We start from the raw sequence: 21769 nt of genomic DNA on the forward strand, positions 1-21769 counted from the left end.
TGTTGTCTCCTCTGTGCAGGCTGATCCTGAAGATGGTGTTTCCTACGCCTCCATCAGCTACACCAAGAAGACCAACAGGAGAGCCCAGGTCAGCTGCTGATTGGTTACTGTGATGATGATGCTGTGTCATTATTGAGCATTGTGTTGTGTTTATGTGGCGCTGGATATCATAATGTTGCATTATTCTCTCATTTCATATTTTGTAATTTACGTGTTGTCTTTTGTTTCCCAGGCTCGGGGTGGAGATGAAGATGAAGATGATGCAGTGACCTACAGCACCGTGAAAGCTCCCTCTTCCTCTGCTGCTGCTGCAGCCTCTGCTGATCTCAGCAACCTCTACGCCACCGTCAACAAACCCCAAAAATAAGACAGCATAGTGTAATTACAACTCGTATCATTAATTATTTTACATGGATAATTAATACTGCTAAATGCTTTTTTTATTAGCCTGGGATTCTTTTTAGCATAATTTTTATAGCTGCAAAAAGCCTTTTAGTCCAGAAGGGGGAGCTGTAGGTTAACTAGTAGCACAATGTGAAATGGAGAAGTAATAACCAGGGCTGAAAGAAGTATTCACATCCTTTACTGAAGTATCAGGGACAGAGCGGGGGGGTTGCTCTGGGGCTCCAGCCCCGAATGTCTGTCTCAAAAGTCCCGAATCTTTAAAGCTTTAGTGCGTAACTTTTTTATTATAATGAACATCCGTTACATTCAAGCCATTGCCAAATGAGTTGATACAAAGCTAATTAAGACTATCAGCTCCACAAAACTCTCTCTGTATTTCTCAGCATGACTATGTTCAGAAGATTGGGTCGTCTGGCGACATTCGCGCGCAAAAAAATATAAAATAAATATAAAAGATAATGACCTCTTCTGAAGAGTCCATCATGTTTTTTTAATCCCCCGTGTCCTCCTTGGCTACTAGCGACTGTGTGGAGGGGGGTGGGGGGGCGGTGCGCGATCACGGAAGGCTTGTATCATGTGGATGCGCCGACAGTTTAGTTGTCATTACTTTAAACTAATTCCTCATGGGGGCGACAGAAACTACGCACTATAGCTTTAAGGTTTTTAAATAATTTCAACTTTACCGTGTGATTGCCCCTCATGGTATGTGTCCATTGGCAGGCATCATTTTCACCCTTCCCATTTATTGTCTATGTGAGGAGTGGCACAATGCATACTGGTAGCATGGTGCGACTTTTGAGAAGTGGGTCGGGCGAGTTGCTCGCTCCTCATTTGCATAAAGTTGAATCCAGGCTACTTTATGCAAATAGGAAACTGACCAAGATCTTATAATCTTATCATTGCCGATCTGAAATGAAGACAGGTTGAGCAACTGCAGCTCATTTCTTGCACAAAATGTTTGCAGGAACCCATTTCGGTAAACTATTTTCATAAAATAAGAGAAAGTTTTCCAAACGAGCTGCCCTGTTGGTCTGTTAAGTGAAGCGAAGCGTCCAATCAGGTCCAGCCACCGCGGCTGTAGGAGGGTGTAAACTGATAGCTGATAGTGGCGAGCCCACCAAGCGTCCAATGCTGGGAAGCGGGGGTCCCTGCCGTCAGAAAACACCACAGAGAAACCACCCATCAGTCTCTCTGACTGGAGCAGCAAACCAATGAAGAAGAGTTCTATTACCGGGGAAATATCGCCATTAAATCTGTGAACTCTACTAAAAATAGGTTTTAGGATTAGTAATGCTGATCCTACCCTATGTTATGTAACTTCAAAATAGAAACATCAGACAATGAATGCCTGTTTTTAGGTGTCAGAAGTAAAAATGAGTCATCTCGCAACATTTGTTGTGTTCTGGTTTCAAAATGACGAAGACAGTTGGAGAAGAATTAGATACAAAATATGATCTCGGCTACAGGATGATTATTTTCCTTGGCAACTGTCATGTTTTCCCAAATGACGTACAGATTTTTAGGCGTTCTATTATCAAATGGCATGAAAAATAGTTCATATAGCTGCCGTAAACGCCCTAGGTTTGGACTGAGACCCAAAGGTTTACAATGTCTGGCTCCGCCCCTGAAAATTATTATCAGCTAAATGTACTTAAAGTAAAAGTACTCATTGTGCAGTAAAATGTTCCCTGTCAGTGTTTCTTATTATATGTTTTTGGATTAATATTACTGCTGCATTAATGTGTATGTTTCATTTTACTGCTGTAGATGTTTAAGGTTGTGCTCATTTTAACTCCTTTATATACTGTTGGGTAGTTTTATCTACAGTAACGCATCGTATTGTAAGATATCATCATATGTTTGTAGTGTCACTGTCCTGTGAGAACCACTTATCTCTAAACAGTTTAAAACTTTTCATGGTGTCAGAAGAACAGCCCTGTTTTCAGCTTTGTGACGATGTATTTTTAAGCTGATCCGCGAGGCTTTTTAAAGACTTTATTTAGATTAAGAAGGAGGAGGATTTTCTCAACACATGAGGGATCACTTCATCTTTCAGTTCATCACAAACATTCAACATCAACACATCTGGAGATACGCGGTTTTCACTGGACAGGAAGGGGATGAAAAGTAGCTAAAGCTGTCAGACAAATGATGTGGAGTAAAAAGTACAATATTTGCCTCTGAGATGTAGTGGAGGAGAACTATAAAGTTAAAGTGTGTGGGGGGGGTGATGGTGCAGTGGATATGAGATCTGGGTTCAGGCTATGTTTAGACGGAAACGATCTGAAGAGAAAACGCAAAAGTGGCGTTGCATTCTCACTTTTTATTCCGCGCTTAGACAAGCGTTTTGGGGGGAAATCTGCCTGCATATGGTGACACAAAAGTGTGTGCAATTCAATGTAGTATGCACACCAGGTGGCTAGGTGGTAGGGTGAAGCACTGACACACAACACCACCAAGTCTGCCTACGTAGAACCTTCCTTCTACTTCTCTCCCTAGTAGCGCAACACCAAAACATGGCGAAGCGAACAACAAAAGCTGACAATTTTGTCTGGACAGACGAGGAGGTGGAGTTATTGCTCCAAACAAACTTAGATTACAAAGCCACAAAGGCCAGTCAAAATATATAGACATATGGACCGAATTTCTTCAGCAGTAATCCAACATGTTTGTTGTTATTTTCCTGTACTGGCGCATGCCTGTGACGTAAACGCGTACGCGACGAGAGCCACCGTGACCAGATCGGAGCAGACTTTTGTGTTTTTACCCTTTAGACGGGAACGCGACGGTGGAGCGATTTTAAGATTTCCACTCTGGAGGGTGGTTTCACTTTTTTGCGTTTCTAAGCCCCAAAAATGCCGTCGCCGTCTAAACAAAAGGCACATAACAATATTTTGTTGTTTTCGCCCGCAAGCGAGGTCGTGTAAACAGGGCCTCATTCCCACTGTGATACATCAACCAATGTGTCCCTGAGCAAGACACTTAACCCCTAGTTGCTCCAGAGGTGTGTGACCTCTGACATCTATAGCAATTGTAAATTGCTTTGGATTAAAAGCGTCAGCTAAATGACATGTAATGTAATGTAATGTAAAGTGGAGCATTCCACTTCTGGTAAAAACCTAATATTATGGCTGCTTGAAATGTAAGTGAGCATAATTCATGTTTGCCTTGATTAACTTATACTGTTAGTCACTTCAATATGTCTTTATCACTGTTCAGTTTATTTTCTATGTTTTGATGAAAGTAAATAAAGCAACAGGAAGTGACACATCGCTCATCTTGACCGAGTCACTTTAGAGATTTCAACTGACATAAAAGGAAGGATGAGGAAGTTAAACCTTGCTGTTTAGAGGAAATTGATACAACATTTGTCTTTAAGAAGCAACTAGTTCAGAGACTTCCAAAAAGAAGAAGCAGAGAGAGACAGAGAGACACGATGGCTGAATTCAGATGGACTAAAACCTCTTTATTTCTGATTCTGGTGCTTCGGTTTACAGGTAAGAACTTATAACATGAATATGAATCATTTAAACATTAATAAAGGTCATTTTTTAATATCATTGTTATTTTATTACCTAACCTTCATTTAACCAAGACAGACACGTAGTGTGTTTGTTTTTCCAGTAAAGTGAATCAACGTGAAGCCACGATGAGGCAGAAATGCTAACTTTTGTTTTATTTAACATTTTCTTCACAATGACTTTAGTAATCATATTTTTACTTGTCTTTAATATTTATATTTTACTGTGATCTTCTCAGCGGCAGCAACAGGACCATCTATCAGCTCCTCCACTGTCAGAGTTGGAGATGAAGTCACTTTGTCTTGTCAAATAGACAGTCAGGTTTGTGACAGTACTCACTGGATCTTCACTGATTCAAGACGCACAGCAGCAGTACGTCTGGTTCGTAATGGGAGGATTGTTGAAGAAGCCAAAGTTAAATCAGACAGACTGAGTGTTAAAGAGAAATGTTCTCTGGTTATAAAGAAGGTCACAGAGGAGGATGCTGGTCATTATGGATGTGCACAGTTCCAACAAGCTCCACACACTGCTGTTATTCTCTCTGTTGTTACCAGTGAGTATTTACATCATAATATTTTCAAACTTTTTCGTTAGAAATATATACTGTAACATTACAATAATCATGATTACAGTGATGAAGCTAATCAGTTAATTTTACTATTGTTGTCTTTCTTTCACAATATCTCCATCTTCACCAGTGACTGAACATCAGGACAGTGATGAGGTGACGTTAAACTGCTCTGTGTCGACATATCAACGACGTGAACACAAAGTGAAGTGGCTGTTTCAGGGTCAAGATGTGGATAAAGATAACCAACAGATGAGGACATCACAGTCTCCCTGCTCCTCCTCTGTGACAGTTCCTACTTCTCATTTTAGTTACACATCAAGGTATCAGCTCTTCAGGTGTGAAGTGACTGAAGGAGACAAAGTGCAGCAGTTTCCCTTCAGCCCTCAGTCCTCAGGTGAGAAACCAGGTGAGAACATGTTGAGCTGTTTAAAGTCACTTCAAACGGATGAGAATAATTACCTAAAATATTAGTTTATTTTATGAATATTAAGTTTTAATATTACATCACAACCGTGTGTTGAGTTGTGTTCATCTGTTCAGGTGGGGACACAATAACAACAACAACTGAAAGCAGCATTAAATCAGGAACCAATGATGCTTCACCAAAACTACAAGGTTTGACTCAACATGTTGATGTATCTGTTTCTACAAGCTCTCTCTCTTCCTGTCAGTCTCCTTCTCTCCTGTGTAACTCATTCATAGGTTTTTATTTTACTCAGTAATTAATTTATTGTTCTGGGTTTTTATTTTTATTTGGCGATTTCTATGGAAAAAGAAAAAAGAAGTCCTTGGAACTAGTATATGTGAAAATAAGACAGTGATTGTTGTTAGGGGGCATGAACAAATACAGTAGGCATCATTGAAAAATCCAAGGCAAATATCCCAACAGTGTGTTGAGTTGTGTTCATCTGTTCAGATGGGGAAAAAATAACAACTAGAACCACAGAATCATTAACAACTGAAAGCAGCATTAAACCAGGAACCAATGATTCTTCATCAAAACTAGAAGGTATGACTCAACATGTTGATGTATGCTTATGTTACATCTCGACTGTGAAATGAGGTTGAAATCTTTGGAAGAACTGTGTTGCTTGAATTTGTTTTGTTTAACTAGTCACAGATTGAGTTTTATGGCATGCCGTATTCTACCAAAAGTAATTTGATTTGGTTCAAATTCTAAATTAAATGTTTAAACATTGACATATAATTCTCTGTTAGCTACAGAATTTTAAACAGAGCAAAAAACCTGCAGTCAAAATGCTTTAAATATTTCTATTATTTTGGCAGATATGTTGGCGTACATCATTGTGGCTGTGGTTTTAGTAGCACTAATCGTTGTGGCTGTCATCAGTTGGAAGAAAACAAAAGGTGAGAGAAAAGCTTAAAACTTTTATAAAGCAGGACTTTTTAATAAAACTGGATTTTCTTTGTGCAAGCTTATAGATCAACCCCCTATTTTGTCTTTTCAGGAAACACAACACGGAGGAACAACACTATTGTGAGTTTAAAAACTGTTCTTCACTATACATTTGAATTCTAAATCTGAGAAAGGATGAGATTAGATGAACAGCTGGGGAGACTGGGGGGGCAGTAGTAACAACCTTTGGTTTGGATGTCATTAGTCAAAAACCTATAACGTGTATCTGTGTTCTGCTTGTTTACAGTCAGCAAATGTTTTAACAAGCAATGTTAGAGTGAGATCATGCATTGAAACAAATATTTCAACTGCCCACTTCTAGGGGTAACTGTAACAACACACGTAATATCTTCATATTAATACCAAGGACCACAATAAACTCCCTAAAGTATTGTGATATAGTTAAAACAATGTAATGTCTATTCAAAAGCTAACTCAAAACTTTAGTAAAAAAAACTTATAGCTTCTCTTGTGATTATGCTTATACTGTATTCTTATTTTTGTTGTTTATGCTTTATTCTAATAGTTATGCTTATCTTTTCATATTTTCTTCTAATTTAAAGCACTTGTAATGAAAGGTGCTTTGTAAATAAAATTTCCATTGCAACATTGAACCAATAATTTCAGTTTAATTAAAACGGTATAATAATATATCATATAACTATACAAGTGTCGGCAGAAAAAGTTGTAAAGGCTCTGACACACCAACCCGACGGCTGACCGTCGGACTGATCACTTAGCTCCCGTTGGTCCAAAACGTGCCTGTCTGTCGGCAGGCAGGGAGGGATCATCACAGACCCTGTGCATGTTTTTCATGGCTGTGTCTCGTTTCTGATTGGTGCAGTTTGAGATGTTACATCGCCCCTGGTCTCACCTACTGACTGTGTTGTATTATAACATTATCAGCATCTCAAGTCCAATTGAATTCATTCACTGGACTGAAGTTGTAGATTTGAAAATGTTTGGATACTCCCATGTAAGATGCTTTTCATGCAATATGCTTTTTGTCCAGGGGCTGACCTCAAACTCTGCAGCAACTCAGTCTGCTCCAGAAACCAGTCAGGACACGGTGAGATCACACACACAGACACACACACACACACACACACGACACCCAGTACACTCACAACCAATATGTGTGTCTAACACAAGAGTCTTAGGAGCGTGAGAATGTGCAAGAAAGATAAAAACCATAAACAAGGGGAAGTTAGGTGATGCAACTGTACTTCACCAGAAGAGAACATGGGTGTAAAACCAGAAGTTAAACCACTATGAAAAGACTACTATTTATCTTATAGTATGTTTAAGTTACTGAGCAGCCATTATGTTGTCTCCTCTGTGCAGGCTGATCCTGAAGGTGGTGTTTCCTACGCCTCCATCAGCTACACCAAGAAGACCAACAGCAGAGCCCAGGTCAGCTGCTGATTGGTTTTACTCATGATGTTAGTGAAGAAGAAAAAAAACTCCCTTTGCTTTTGCATTGTGTTGAACTGTGTCACAATGTGTGCTGTGTTTTGATGTGTTCTAATATGCGGTGTTGTAAAGTGTGATGATGATGTTTTGTATTTTGTGTTTTACTGTTGGATAGCATTATCTGTTATCTTTTATAGTGTCATAGTGTGTTACTGTGGTGGGTACCACCGTGCCATATTCTGTTGTGTAATTCATATTGCGCTGTTTCCTTCCAGGTTCAGCGTAAAAATGATGATGATGCGGTGACTTACACAACCGTGAAAGCTTCCTCCGCTGATCCCAGTGTCCTCTACGCTACCATCAACTAATCTGTCTAATCTCTCATCAGATATTTGCTAATCTCTGTTAATGTTCATGATCATTTTCAGCATAGATTATTGTAAACCGCTTCCTATTCAGAAGGGCGTGTAGTAGGTTAACTAGTGTTGCAATGTAGAAAGGGGAAGTAGCAGTTCAACATGTATATATGTGGTGCTTAAAATGTAAATGAGCAAAACATATGATGCATTTTGCTTGATGAACTTGCTGTAATGAACTTTATTGTGCTCAGTGATGGATGTGCTAATCTTAGGCTATAGTTCAAGGTTAATAAGATTTTTTTCATCTTATAATACATATATTGCCTGTAATTATTTAATTTGCAACAATTTATCAAGAGCAAGCAAGTTTACTGATTTTCTCATGTTCTATATTTTCATTTTATTTTTAGTTTCATCTGTTATTATTTCATATGCAATAATTTGACCATTTAGGCTATGTCTCCTTTTATCAAAATATTCAAAGCATCCTGAAGGAGGATGTGAAATGACTCATTAAACAACTGAATAAGTGAAAACTGGAAATTCAAATGTAAATGTAATTCAAATCAATATAAGGAATATATAATATAATAATATAATAAGGAAGTTAAGTACGTAAGCGTGAAAGAGAATGAAAAAGGATGAAAGTCACTATGAGGAAGTGACACCTTACTGATCACAGAAAGTAGTAGGCTATGTAGTAGCATGACTTTCTCTCTAGAAATGTACAGTGAGCTCTTTATAAAAGAATAATGTATGTTTTTTTGTCTCCTAATATACAATAAATGTTTTTTTTCCAATAAGGTTGTGGAGGAAAAGTATTTCTCTTTAAAAGGTTTTTAAAATCTTAATCTGCCAAGTAACTATATCAAGGGGCCTACTATAGGCTACAAATACTTGTGAATACAGTAGGCATACTTGAGTATTAAAGTTACTTTCCACTAGCATAAAAGATCGTTCCCAAAACAAGTTTTTTTGTACCAGGGTTAAGTAACAGGCTTATTTCTGCTGTAAAGTTGGGCATTTTAATAGAGGCGTCTATGGGGATTGACCCAGTGGTGTAGTCTACATGATACGCAGCTATACGCAGTATACCCACTAAGAAAGCTCCAGAATTTCCATATACCCACTTAAAGGGATACGCCACAATTTGTTGAAATAGGGCTTATCACGGTCTTCCCTAGCTGTAGATAGGTTGGCCAACGCATTTTTTGTCACAGTGAAAGTTATTAGGTTGTTATTGTTTTGTTTGTTGGCTCACTTTTACTCACAACATGCTAACCGGCAACATAGGATTCCATTCACTACGCTAAGCTAACTAGCGGCGGCGCTGCCGGTGTTGCACCGGACTACAACAATGCATGCACAAAAAATGCATTGGCCCACCTGTCTACAGCTAAGGAAGACCGTGATAAGCCCTATTTCAACAAACGGTGGCGTATCCCTTTAAAAATGCACAATAACACTGAACAACGTACTTTCCATTATATTTTTGATATATTTTGAATTGTCATCTTTGTTTTCCTTCGTATAGGCTAAATAAAAAGGTTCCACTGTAAATTGGTGCAAAAAAAAAGTGACGCTCAAAATTTCACTGGGGGAGGTCACCCAGACCCCCCACTTTGATATGTCCATTCTGCAGGGCTGGACAGGGACAAAAAAATCGGCCCTGGCATTTTTGGCCCAGGCGGCCCACACCCACTCCATTCCCTGCAGACAGTCCTCTTAAAATATGCGATCCTTCAAAAGGGGTGTCAAGATTTATCTGTTGATCTTACACTTAAATAATTAATTAATTCTTAGTTATTATTTGTATATTTATGGTATTTTTATATATATATTTATTATTGATATTTGATATTGTATTGTCATTATTGTTATTATTACTATTTTGCTTAATATTGGCTTAGCAACTTTAAATTTAATTTTAACTATTGTAAGATTCATATTTTGTTGCTTTGGACAAAAGTGTCTGCTAAATACAATAACCATAACCATAACTCTTCCCAAAAGCTACAATAAAGCTGAGAGTAGTATATGCCCTGGAAAAGAGCACCAATACAAGAGAAGCTAATTAAGCCATTCAAGGAACACTGATGCTTGTATCAACACTGATTTTATAGATCACAGACTTTTCAGCTACCCAACAGGCTAACCGCTAGCATTTTCAATGTAAGCTTAAACAGTTAGGTGGCAGCCACTAACTTTAATGTTACAGACAAACTGCTTGTTGTCGTTATGACGTGACGTGACGCGCACACACACACACACACACACACACACACGCATGTCTGTATTACTATCTTTGTGGGGACTTGTCATTGACATAATGCATTCCCTAGCCCCTTACCCTAACCTTAACCATCACAACTAAATGCCTAACCTTAACCCTTACCCTCACCCTAACCATAACCTAATTCTAACCCTAATCCTAAAACCAAGTCTTAACCCTCAAACAGCCCTTTAAACTCGTGGGGACCAGCATTTTGGTCCCCACGAGGCTGTGCAGACCCCACAAGTATACTGTAGTCCACGGTTTTTGGACCCCACGAATATAGTAAAACGGGTACACACACATACACACACACACACACACACACACACACACACAGCCTCCCTCCCTTCCTGAGAGTCCCTGTTAATTTGCCTACTCCTTACCACATCGTCATCTACTCTCTCTTCCATCTTTTCCTCACTCGCTCCCATGGCCCTGTCGCCTCCTCCTCGCGGCTTCTCCCTGTCATGATGCTGTTTCTGCTTCTCTGTTTAGCCAGCCACCTCTCCTCCTCCTCGGCTTCAGGTAATGCTGATGTTGAAGCAGCTACTACAGCCCCAAACATGTGCGAAATTTTTGAGGAATCCGCCTGTAGATTCTTAATCTTTTTCTCCTGTAATTTCTCTGCACCTCCCTTGCACTTTAGTGGTCGTTTGTCTATTTTAACGGTGGATGCTAAACTTCCAGCATAACTATTACAACTTGTGTGTCAGGGCCGGGAGGCGATATTACGAATCCCACTATGGCCACGCCAAGACCCGCCCTTCAATAGCGTTCACACACTACTATTGGCCAGGCGTCCATGCTTACATGTACAGGTCCTATCCCCTGACCAATCCCCTAACCCTAACCTTAACCACTCGAGGTGAAATGCCTAACCCCAACCAATCGAGCTGCTTCGTAGGGCGGGTCTTGGCGTGGCCATAGTGGGATTCGTAAATTTGCGGCAGGGAGTGCGGAAGGGGGTCCCTGGATTTGATTGGGGCAGGCCAGTGTCAATATAGAAAAGTAACCAATGGGCCGCTGTGAATTCTTTACAAAAAAATAAAAAAGGCCTATTTATATCGGCGATTCAGCCTAAAAGTGCGTCGGCCCACCGGGAAAATGCCCGGTATGCTAGATGGCCAGTCCAGCCCTGCCATTCTGGTCCATATATGTATATAGTACAGTATAAAATACATTAGACTACACCACTGGATTGACCATGGATATTGATTCACTTAAATTGGAGTCAGCATCAAGTGGCCTCTCGATGAACTTAAGCTTTTTGGCACTTCCGCATTGACTTCATTTTAGCACCGGAAGTTTCCGCTTGGTTGGAAGGGGACCTTTATTTTGAAAAGTATTTTTTCGAACCGGAAGAGGCTGTCCGTTGACCCAAAATTGGTTTCCGTTGGTGTGATGTTGGAAGGGTTGTCAATTTGGTGCTGAATTTTTGCTACACAGTGGAGTGACAAACCACGACTGTACTTTTTTTTTTTTAAATCATCTTTATTTAAACATAGGAGTGACTGAGAGCTGTTCGGTAAGTTTCAAACGCAGAATAAAAAGAGAAAAGGAAACGTTAGTGCGCTGTTATCTAGCTAACTAGGATAGCTAAGCTAACGTTTGCTCGGGTGTCAAATGTCGGCTGTAAACAAGAAAGCTCGACGTCTTAGCTAGCTAGCTATCACAGTATGTACAACTTGCTCATGTCGTTGTTTTGTTGATATATGAACAACAGAGACTTAACGTAACAAATACTAGGGTTTGTAACGTGATTTTAGCTTACTACATGTGTTTATGCCTGCCGTTTAGATTTCATGCCATTCAAGTTAGCATTGGCGTTAAGCTAGCCATGTGCAGTTATCCAACCCCTCGGCTGTTCCCATGGTTTAGGTTTAGTTTTAGTTTGACGTTTACTCCTGTGTTAGATGTGAGTCTAGCAGCCGTCGACCATGAGTAACAGCCACCCTCTGCGTCCACTGGCCTCGGTGTCGGAGATCGACCACATCCACTTGTTGTCGGAGCAGCTGGGAGCCCTGGTGCTCGGCGAGGAGTACAGCGATGTTACCTTCATCGTGGAGGGGAAGCGGTTCCCGGCGCACCGCGTCATCCTGGCAGCTCGCTGTCACTACTTCAGGTGGGTGTAAACGTCTAAACCCATGGCTCCTGTCACTTGTGTTACTTCTGTCAATCCTACCCATCCTTTGCTAAACTCATCGTTATAAACACATCTTGACAACCCACAAACCCAAATATTCAAACTAGTCAGAGAACTGAAACAATTAAGTCACTGACCCTGTTTCACATTTGTTTGTGAGACTTCTAGCAGCTGGTTGAGACTGTCCAAAGCTTAAAACTGATGGCTACTGGAAAAAAACATATATATAAACACTTAAGCATTTAGATTTTTCTGGCTCCTTCAGGGCCCTGCTGTACGGTGGGATGAAAGAGTCCCAGCCCCAGGCGGAGGTGAGTTTAGAGGAGACGCGGGCCGAAGCCTTCTCCATGCTGCTACACTACCTGTACACGGGCCGGGCCAGCCTCAGCTCCGCCCGGGAAGAGGTGCTGCTGGACTTCCTGGGCCTGGCTCACCGCTACGGCCTCCAGCCACTGGAGGACTCCACCTCAGAGTTCCTCCGCACCATCCTGCACACCAACAACGTCTGTCTGGTTTTTGATGTGGCCAGTCTGTACTCTCTGAGCGCGCTCAGTGCGGCCTGCTGTGCCTATATGGACAGACACGGACCTGAAGTGTTGAATTCTGACGGCTTTCTCTTGCTCTCCAAGGTAAGAGGTCGCGAGATTACAGAGTGGTGCATGCAGAGTTGTAATCAGTATTGTATCTGCTTCATTAGGGAGCCTTTATTATATTAGAATGATCTGTGCAGAATGCATCTTGTGGTGCCTCTTGGTTTCTACCATACAGTTCAACAGAGATCAGCCTTAAATGCAGGAGTGTATGAAAACCACAGCCTCTTAAGACACAGAAAAAGTCACTTGATGTAACTTCAGCTAAGCTAGTGACACAGAAACCCATAAACATGAATAAATCTCTCCCCGAAATGGTCAGAGCCTGAAAGTACTTATTTGTCTGGCCAACAGTAAAGAAAACAACAGTTTTTGATTTAAGGTGGTGTGAAATGCAGGAAAACAAGCAAGTACTCATAACTAACAAAACTGTGATCACTACGTGTTTGGTAGTTTTACATTGTCACCTGTTTTTGCAGACTGCTCTGCTGACCGTGGTCAGGCGGGACTCGTTTGCTGCCAGTGAGAAGGAGATCTTCCAGGCCTTGAGCCGTTGGTGCCGGCAGCACGAGGAGGGAGTCGACACCCAGGAAGTGATGTCAGCAGTGCGGCTGCCGCTCATGACTCTGACAGAGATGCTGAATGTGGTGCGACCGTCCGGCCTGCTGAGCCCAGACGACCTGCTGGATGCCATCAAGACCCGCTCTGAGAGCCGCAACATGGACCTTAACTACCGCGGCATGCTCAGTCAGTGCTCTTACTCCTCCACCTGCTTACTGTTGTTGTAACTATTAGGAATCACATCAAATATTTCGTATCCTTGTGTTTTTCATATATTACCTGTGTATTTCATGTATTCATTTGCACATTAATTTTTTTTTCTTCTTCTTGGGCTTCAGTCCCAGAGGAGAACATTGCCACCATGAAGTATGGAGCTCAGGTGGTGAAAGGGGAGCTGAAGTCGGCGCTGCTGGACGGAGACACTCAGAACTACGACCTGGACCACGGCTTCTCCAGACATCCCATTGAGGATGACTGCCGGGCCGGGATCCAGGTCAAACTGGGCCAGTCGTCCATCATCAACCACATCCGCTTGCTGCTGTGGGACAGAGACAGTCGGTAAGACAGGCTTGTCTCACCCTGTTAAAACAAACCAAAAGGAAGTGACAAACTGTCTTAGCAAGGTGATAAGAGGGCGTATCTGTTTTGTGTGTTTATCAATTCTTAATCTGACCCAAAGCCTGCCCTCGTTAACCGTAAAGCAGGAGATTGAGGGCCAGTTCACCGGTCTGGGAGGCTCGGACATACTTTCCACGTACTGTGGACCGCTGCAGACTTGTACCGGTCGCGCAGCCACGTTGTTGCGTGCGCTGATGTGGACACATGCAGCCCCTTTCTAGGAACCGTTTGCATGTCCACCGGACCGGCACATGTCTGCAGCGGACCGCTGAGCCCGAGCCTGGCATACTCTGTGTTCTGGACGGCTGATTTGCATGTGCGCCCTTCTCAGAACCCATTTTTGGGACTCCTTTAAGACTTTCTATTGTCTAAGAAGTGTTCTTATAGGCTTGCAATTTTAACATGGTTATTCTGGTTTTGGTTATCCGGGCACATTTCTTAAAAAACAAGTATATAGAAGAAGAAGGATGAAGATGGGGCTGCGCATGGACACAGTGGTTCGCTGCTCCTGAAATTACAAAATTTAAATTGTTTGTTTCTTACATTTAAAGTGTTTGTGTTGATTGTGTTGTATTTTTTACGTCATAGTTTCTACTATATGACGTTTTTATTTAACCTCATTATACTGCCTTTATATCATGGCAAACTGAGTTTGAGTTTGTGTAATGATTTCTAATGTCTTGATTATTTAAGGTCCTACTCCTACTACATCGAGGTATCTATGGACGAGCTGGACTGGGTGCGTGTTGTGGACCATTCAAAGTACCTCTGCCGCTCTTGGCAGGAACTGTTCTTCACACCACGAGTTTGCAGGTAAACTAAACAAAGCCATTTGGCTCCCGGTTTAGTTAACATCCCTTTGCCTGATCTGTTGTGGAAAAGTTGACTTTGTAGCATTTCATGCACGTTCACCCTGCTGATTTACCAGAAACCAGGACTCCTAAATAAGAAACACATGTACTCACAAGAAGTTCTGCAAGGTGGCAGAACACCAAAGGCTGGAGAGGTTGGTGGCAGGACGAGTCAAAGCAAATCACCGTAATTTTTGCCAAGTACAAAGGGCTCGTCTGGGCTTTTTGCCATAACTTGCCTAAACCTGGCAAACATAGCATTTACAGTTTGTTTTGAGGCTGTTGCCTGTAGATGATTTTGATTATGAGGACAGACGAGCATATTTTCAAACATTGCAGTACAGTATTTTGGTGCCTACTGAGGACAAATAGCCTTGTTTTCACCTTCTTAGACAAATCAAGGTGAGGTTGGAGACACTTCAGATTTGAGTGTGTGTGTGTGTGTGTGTGTGTGTGTGTGTGTGTGTGTGTGTGTGTGTGTGTGTGTGTGTGTGTGTGTGTGTGTGTGTGTGTGTGTGTGTGTGTGTGTGTGTGTGTGTGTGTGTGTGTGTGTGTGTGTGTGTGTGTGTGTGTGTGTAAACATCCAAATGGATGTAAGACGATATGACTCAAGCTTGCCCTAAAGCATGCGTGCAATAATGGTGCTGCACCATCATACTTACACAACCAACCAACCACCTCGGGCACGCACCGATCCAACTTTTTCAGTCCCGATACCAATATCTGGGCTTTGGGTATCGGCAGATAGCGAGTACCGATCCGATACCACTGTTTAATTATTAATAAGCTGTATGGCTCACTGTGTGGAAGTTATTTTTGTTTAGGTGTAAGGCAACATCAGGCTTGACATTGCTTTCCTAACTTTGTAAAACAAAATGTAACAAATAAATACAGATATCAATTTACCGGGCGCCTGGGTAGCTCACCTGGTGGAGCGGATGCCCCTATGTGGAGGTTTGCTCCTTGACGCGCAGCCGCGGGTTCGGCTCAGACATGCTGCCATTTGCTGCATGTCGTTCCCCCTCTCTCCCCTTTCAGGTCTGGGCTGTCCTGTACAGATAAGGCCTAAAAATGCTGGAATAAAATTATTTATTTTTAAAATATGTATTGTATATAAACATAGAATTTAATTAGAATAGAATAGAACATTGTCACAATACCCGATCCAGCTATTTCAGTCAGTATCTGCCCAATATCCCATATTAGTATCAGATTGGTGCATCCCTACAAACTACCCAACCAATATTCTACTTTCAAAGAATTGTATTTGACCCTAAACCAATTACAGGTATTAACAGTCAGTTGCCAGTTTATTAGCTACACTAGCTAAAACTAATGCAATAGTCGTGCAATAAATTCTGCCTTCATGATGTTGCTCTTTGTGTCTCAGGTACATTCGCATTGTGGGAACACACAACACTGTCAACAAGGTCTTCCACCTTGTAGCTTTCGAATGCATGTTCACCAACCGCTCATTCACCCTGGAAAATGGACTTTTGGGTAAGTCGCAGACGCAGAAACTTTACTTGAAACCTACATTGTGTAATGTTTTGAGTTGATTCTTAGCAAAAAAAACTTTGTTCTTTCACAAATATGTGCTCATTCATGTGTAATTACGTCCACCAACTAAGTATTCTCGTAAGCGTAGAATCTGCCATTTAGAATCAGTCAGAATACATACGAGCGAGTTGCTCGAATGACTGCCGCCAAGTTGCGCCTCCATCTTTAAAATAACTTAGCCAAAGAGGGACATACCTCCGCCTTTTATACTCAATGGCACCCCACACTGTGACGAATGCCAGGGAAGCGAAACAGAGAATTAAAGGTCCCATGGCATGAACATTTTTTCATGCCATGGGACCATGGGGCCATAATTTTTAACATTAATATGAGTTCCAATCAGGACCAATCTGGAATCTTCTCCTTATGAGGTCATAAGGAGCAAGGTTACCTCCCCTTTCTCTGCTTTGCCCGCCCAGAGAATTTGGCCCACCCATGAGAGAGAGACATCATGGCTTTTAAACAAGCAAAGTGGCAGTTGGTCAAGCAGTGATTGTAGAGTGCTTGTCCAAGAATAGCGCGGACACACGCTACACACCGCAAGCGGGCACGTGCGCCACACGGCAGAAAAGGGAGAAAGAAAAAAGAATCTGCCGCTGTCCGGAGCGACAGAGGGAAAATATTTCAGTCGGAACAGAAATTTGCGTTCTAATCCGGTCCGAATACTACCGTTTGCGTAGGAACCGGTACCATAGTGGAACCGGGTTTCGGTACCCAACCCTAGGCTAGAACTGCTGTGTGTAAACGATGGAGATACTAAGAGCTAATTTCGGGTTCGGCCACCGTAGGAGTTAAAACGCGCTGGGAATGGGAGGGGCTAGAAAGTAATATTCAGTTGGTTGTCATATACAATTTCACCGCTAGATGGGAGAAATTCTTAAACAATGTAGCTTTAAAGGTTTCAAACATTCAATTTACAACATTTGTCTTATATTTCATCCCCGCTTCACTGGGTTGCTTGTAATTTCTGATATAGGAATTGAGGCGTGCTCTAAGTTTAACTTCTATTCAGGCTAAAAGCAGTCAGCCAGATTCCTTTCATACAAACAAGTGCAGATCTGAACAGAACAAGTCCATAACCCTACCCTGCACCTCATGTCTGCAGTGCCCAGTGAGAACGTGGCGACCATTGCGTCGTGTGCCAGTGTCATTGAAGGTGTGAGCCGTAGCAGGAATGCCTTGCTCAACGGCGACACGCGCAACTACGACTGGGATTCCGGCTACACCTGCCATCAGCTGGGCTCCGGGGCGATCGTCATCCAGCTGGCTCAGCCCTTCTCCATTGGATCCTTGAGGTATAGATCTGGCCACATCATTGACCCTATTGAGTATGGTACAAAAACTGAGCTCATGTTGCAGTTGTGTCTACCCCAGTTAATAAGAGTAAAACTAAGCATCTAACAATTTATTAGTTTAGCTGGAGTTGAACATGCACTACATGGTTTGGTAGTTCTAACAATTTTATAACTGCTGCTTGACATCGTCATACGGCCGTTGCCATTTAAAGAATCTGTTGTTGTGAAATGTAATTTTTAGCTACAGTCTGAAATAGCGTTGGCATCTGGTATAGACTCATTATGAATATGGTTGGGTTAAAAAAAAACCACTTGTGATATTCCTTTGGCGCTGGCTAAAACCTCTTTAGGGGGCGCCAAAACTTTCTCTATGCAGTAAAAACCCTGAATAAATACCGGTAATAACTTCATAATACTAACCATAAAACTCTGGATAGGTTAAGGTTCTTTGTACAATTTACAGCATTAGTTCTCTGATAATCTCTTTCATACCAAGACAAAATTGGTATTGTAACTGAAGTATCCCCAATTGAATCGATATTGAATCGTGAAGGCCGTTATGTTCTAACAGGTAAATGGTGTCAATTGTTCCTTAACGTCGTCTCCCTGTTCAGGCTGCTGCTGTGGGACTGTGACGAGCGCTCCTACAGTTATTACATTGAAGTCTCCACCAACCAGCAGCAGTGGACCAAGGTGGTCGACCGCACCAGGGTACCATGTCGGTGAGGCTCCCGTTTCCTCTTCTGTCACTTCCTTCCTTTTACCGCACCACTGTCGCTTCTTCCTGTTAACCTATTCCTTGAACACAGGTGTCGTATTGATATGTCAAACCTAGGATGTAGACATCTAGAATAACAGACACTATGTGGAAGGCTGAGGCTATATGTATCACCCCGGTGCAAACAGTATATTTAGTCCTGTGTGCACCGATTTTTGAATGACTTATTATACCTATTCATTTCTAATTCTGACGGCCGGCCCTCATCAGAACAAGCAGTCGGGCTGATCAGTCTCCCCAAGTTGGTCCAAAAAGTGCCTCGGAACACACCGAAGCGACGAGACGTAATACGTCTCAATAACAGCTGGCGGTGCTAATCTGTATTGTCGGCCAAAAATGAAAACCGGCAGCTGATTGGACGAACGCGTCACGTGGGTCTGACTTCTCTGGATATTCAAAGCCAGACTGTCATGGCAGCTTGTTCAGAATACGATCTCATATTGTACTAAAATGGTTCACCGAAACATGTTTCTGAAAACATTTGAAGCGAGAAACAGGCCGTGCAGTTGCTGAATCTGTCTTCATTTCACATCGACAAAGGTCAGTTTAAAAGCTTGTCGTCAGATTTTGAGAGACTCTAGTCGCGCTCATTCCGCTCCCCGTTTCCGGGTTAGTACTCCACCAATCAGATGGGTCATTTGAGTCCAACTGCCAGCAGTGCCCGTCTTCCGATTCTACGTCAAATCGGCCAAAATGAAGGCCGACGGCATGGAACACACCGAACAGACTCGAGTCGCTGACCTCGCCAGATTATTGGCTCTGTGTTTCTGGACCTTAACTCTAAAGGAACATTTAGCCACATGTTCCTCGAGCAGGCGTGTCTGAAAATCACTTTCTTGAGGGGACATGATTAAAATACCTGGTCATATTCCAATCGATTTTTGGCAGAGGGGCTTTTCAATAGATGTTGCTGTTGTAGGTAGGTAGACAACATTTAAAGCTTAAAGGAACAAAAAATTCCAGACTTAATGGTAAAAACCATTAACAAACTTCGAAGAAAAAAATAAAAAAATCAGGGCCTTGTCAGGAAAACATAATCATAACAGGCATACATGTTGTAAACAGAAACCTATGTAAACTGTGATACAATCACAATGTTGTGATGTTTTTTTTTTTACCGCCCTCTCTTACAGATCATGGCAGACGTTGAAGTTTGATAAGCAGCCTGCTTCCTTTATCCGTATTGTTGGGACTCACAACACTGCTAATGAGGTGAAAACACAGCTGGTCATTAGGCTTCTTTCTGTTTGTGTTTTGTAATGTTTTAGGAAACATAAAAATCATACACTTTTAACTAAATCTGCGTTAAATTAGAGCTGGGTGATATTTTTGACAGAGTACCTCGATATCTATATTGTAGGGTTGACAATTGGTGCTTCCACAAAATATTTACACACAGAGATTTTTGATAAATAATGACTAAGTGGGTAAAGGCAAATAATGGAACAGCTAAAACAGTCTGGTAACAGCTTGTGTCATATCACGATATTACAATATCCAAAAATGAAGACAATATATATATATATATATATATATATATATATATATATATATATATATATATATATATATATATATATATATATATATATATATATATATATATATATAGACATATTGCCCAGCCCTAGCGGCATTATATGTTGCCAGCTCCTTTTTTACATTGGACCAAACTTTCATTGGCTCCATCAGGACCCACATGGCATCATGACTTTGCGTAAATATACACGCCACTTTCATAAAGCCAAATGGCGTGTTATTGTACGCATTTTCAGCTATCCACGTGTATGCCTACGCTGTATACAGCTGATGTAAACATACCCACCACGTGGCCTTGCCACGTTGCGTGTTATCGCGAGAATAAGTATAATAATAAGAGTGAATTTTCTGTGTTTTACCCATCCGCCACCCCAACCTACCTCCTTACTCAATCCCCCGTTCCTTTATACTACTCGCTACGGCGGAAATTGTATATAATATACACGCAAAAATGTGATTATGCGTCTTGAAAACACGCAAAAATGGAATACAAATTGGCGTGTGTCATACATACGCCAATTCATGAGATCAGTCTGTCAGGCCGTAGTATTTGTCTCGGCTAAACATCACTGGGTATCTAAACTGATGTTGTTACATCATAAGAAGGTGTTAAAGTAAATCAACTGTCAACCACAAGCTGACCTAATAAACAGTGAAGTGTCCTGTCAGTGTTTGACTCTGATCTCTCTCTCTCTTCAGGTGTTCCACTGTGTTCACTTTGAGTGTCCAGCCCAGCTGGACACCGACGTTAAGGAAGGCAGCCCGGGCCAGGACTCGCCCGATTCTGGGTCCGTCTCCCCGCAGCCGCGGCCCTATCGGTCTTCACGCACACACGGCCTGCTGCCCTCCCAGCCCTCGCCCCCCTCGTCGTATTCCTCACAGTCCCATCATTAAGAGCGCCATCCTCGGAAGGCGCCGAGCGGAAGGGAGACCTCGGGATGCCATTTTGCACAGCCTCCATCATCCAGACTGCACTGCTACAACGCTGCTAACGGCGATCGTCTCATTGTCATAACCCACGGTCCTTCTGTCATAAGTGCAACATTAGAGACTGGTATATCTGTAGGAGCAGCGTTTAAGGGCTCCGGTCCTCCCAGTTCGGATACAGAAGGTTAGGTGTTGCATCCACTGGCTCATACACTTTTGTGAAGGTACTTTTTTAAACTACTAAGACTCAAGTTTTTCCCTTCAAAAGTCATCAAAGTGGGGTCTTTACTCCAAAGATGAGGCACACACTGAAATGTGGTTATACTGTACCACCAAGTGTGTGTGTGTGTGTGTGTGTGTGTGTGTGTGTGTGTGTGTGTGTGTGTTTTATGAGTTACTATTTCCAAAAAAGAAGGATTTTATCCTTGAACAAACTATTTTTTTAAGAAACGGTCTTAAAATGACTCTAGTCCCTTTTCGTACCATCAAGCTAACAAGAGTAGCAATCGAGTATTTTTTTCAAAGTTTGGAATTCAATTCTTCAAAGGTTTGCCAAAGCTGTGGAGCCAATGCATTCTGTGGCATTTATATGCAATTTGCACTTAATCCAGTTATGCATTTGCATATTAATGAATGGCTTTTGAGTATTTGTTGACAGGCTTTCACACCCGAAACCAAAATCGGCGGTCCTTATCTGGTGTGACTTTTTTGATAGATAAAATCCATGGCTCGAGAGAAAAAACCTCACAAAAATTAAACTTGAGTTAAGTGTCTTAATTTAGTATTTAAAGCACTTGAATAGCTTAGCACAAAGGATTGGGAAAATCAATTAGGTTGTGTAATTTGGAGCAGTGGGGGCCCCGGACCAAATTAGGTATGCACTAGGGCTGCAAGAAAGTGTGTGTGTGTGTGTGTGTGTGTGTGTGTGTGTGTGTGTGTGTGTGTG

General features: G+C 41.8%; 2 protein-coding genes across 2 annotated transcripts; both read left to right on the top strand.

The window, feature by feature from the left end:
* The first annotated feature begins 3833 nt into the window (after positions 1-3833).
* Positions 3834-8445, top strand: LOC114572765 (uncharacterized). The gene is made up of 10 exons (XM_028604519.1): positions 3834-3902; positions 4165-4479; positions 4625-4903; positions 5038-5112; positions 5414-5506; positions 5785-5865; positions 5967-5995; positions 6927-6983; positions 7259-7327; positions 7603-8445. Exons 1-10 carry the CDS (start codon positions 3842-3844, stop codon positions 7693-7695), a joined length of 1152 nt encoding a protein of 383 aa, XP_028460320.1. The 5' UTR covers positions 3834-3841; the 3' UTR covers positions 7696-8445.
* Positions 8446-11179: 2734 nt separating this feature from the next.
* Positions 11180-21769, top strand: btbd9 (BTB (POZ) domain containing 9). The gene is made up of 11 exons (XM_028605082.1): positions 11180-11486; positions 11875-12083; positions 12370-12733; positions 13174-13441; positions 13594-13813; positions 14567-14686; positions 16115-16224; positions 17390-17579; positions 18194-18301; positions 19491-19569; positions 20596-21769. Exons 2-11 carry the CDS (start codon positions 11899-11901, stop codon positions 20788-20790), a joined length of 1839 nt encoding a protein of 612 aa, XP_028460883.1. The 5' UTR covers positions 11180-11486; positions 11875-11898; the 3' UTR covers positions 20791-21769.

This window comes from Perca flavescens, chromosome 18 (assembly GCF_004354835.1).
Source record: "Perca flavescens isolate YP-PL-M2 chromosome 18, PFLA_1.0, whole genome shotgun sequence".
NCBI classification, from domain to species: domain Eukaryota; kingdom Metazoa; phylum Chordata; class Actinopteri; order Perciformes; family Percidae; genus Perca; species Perca flavescens.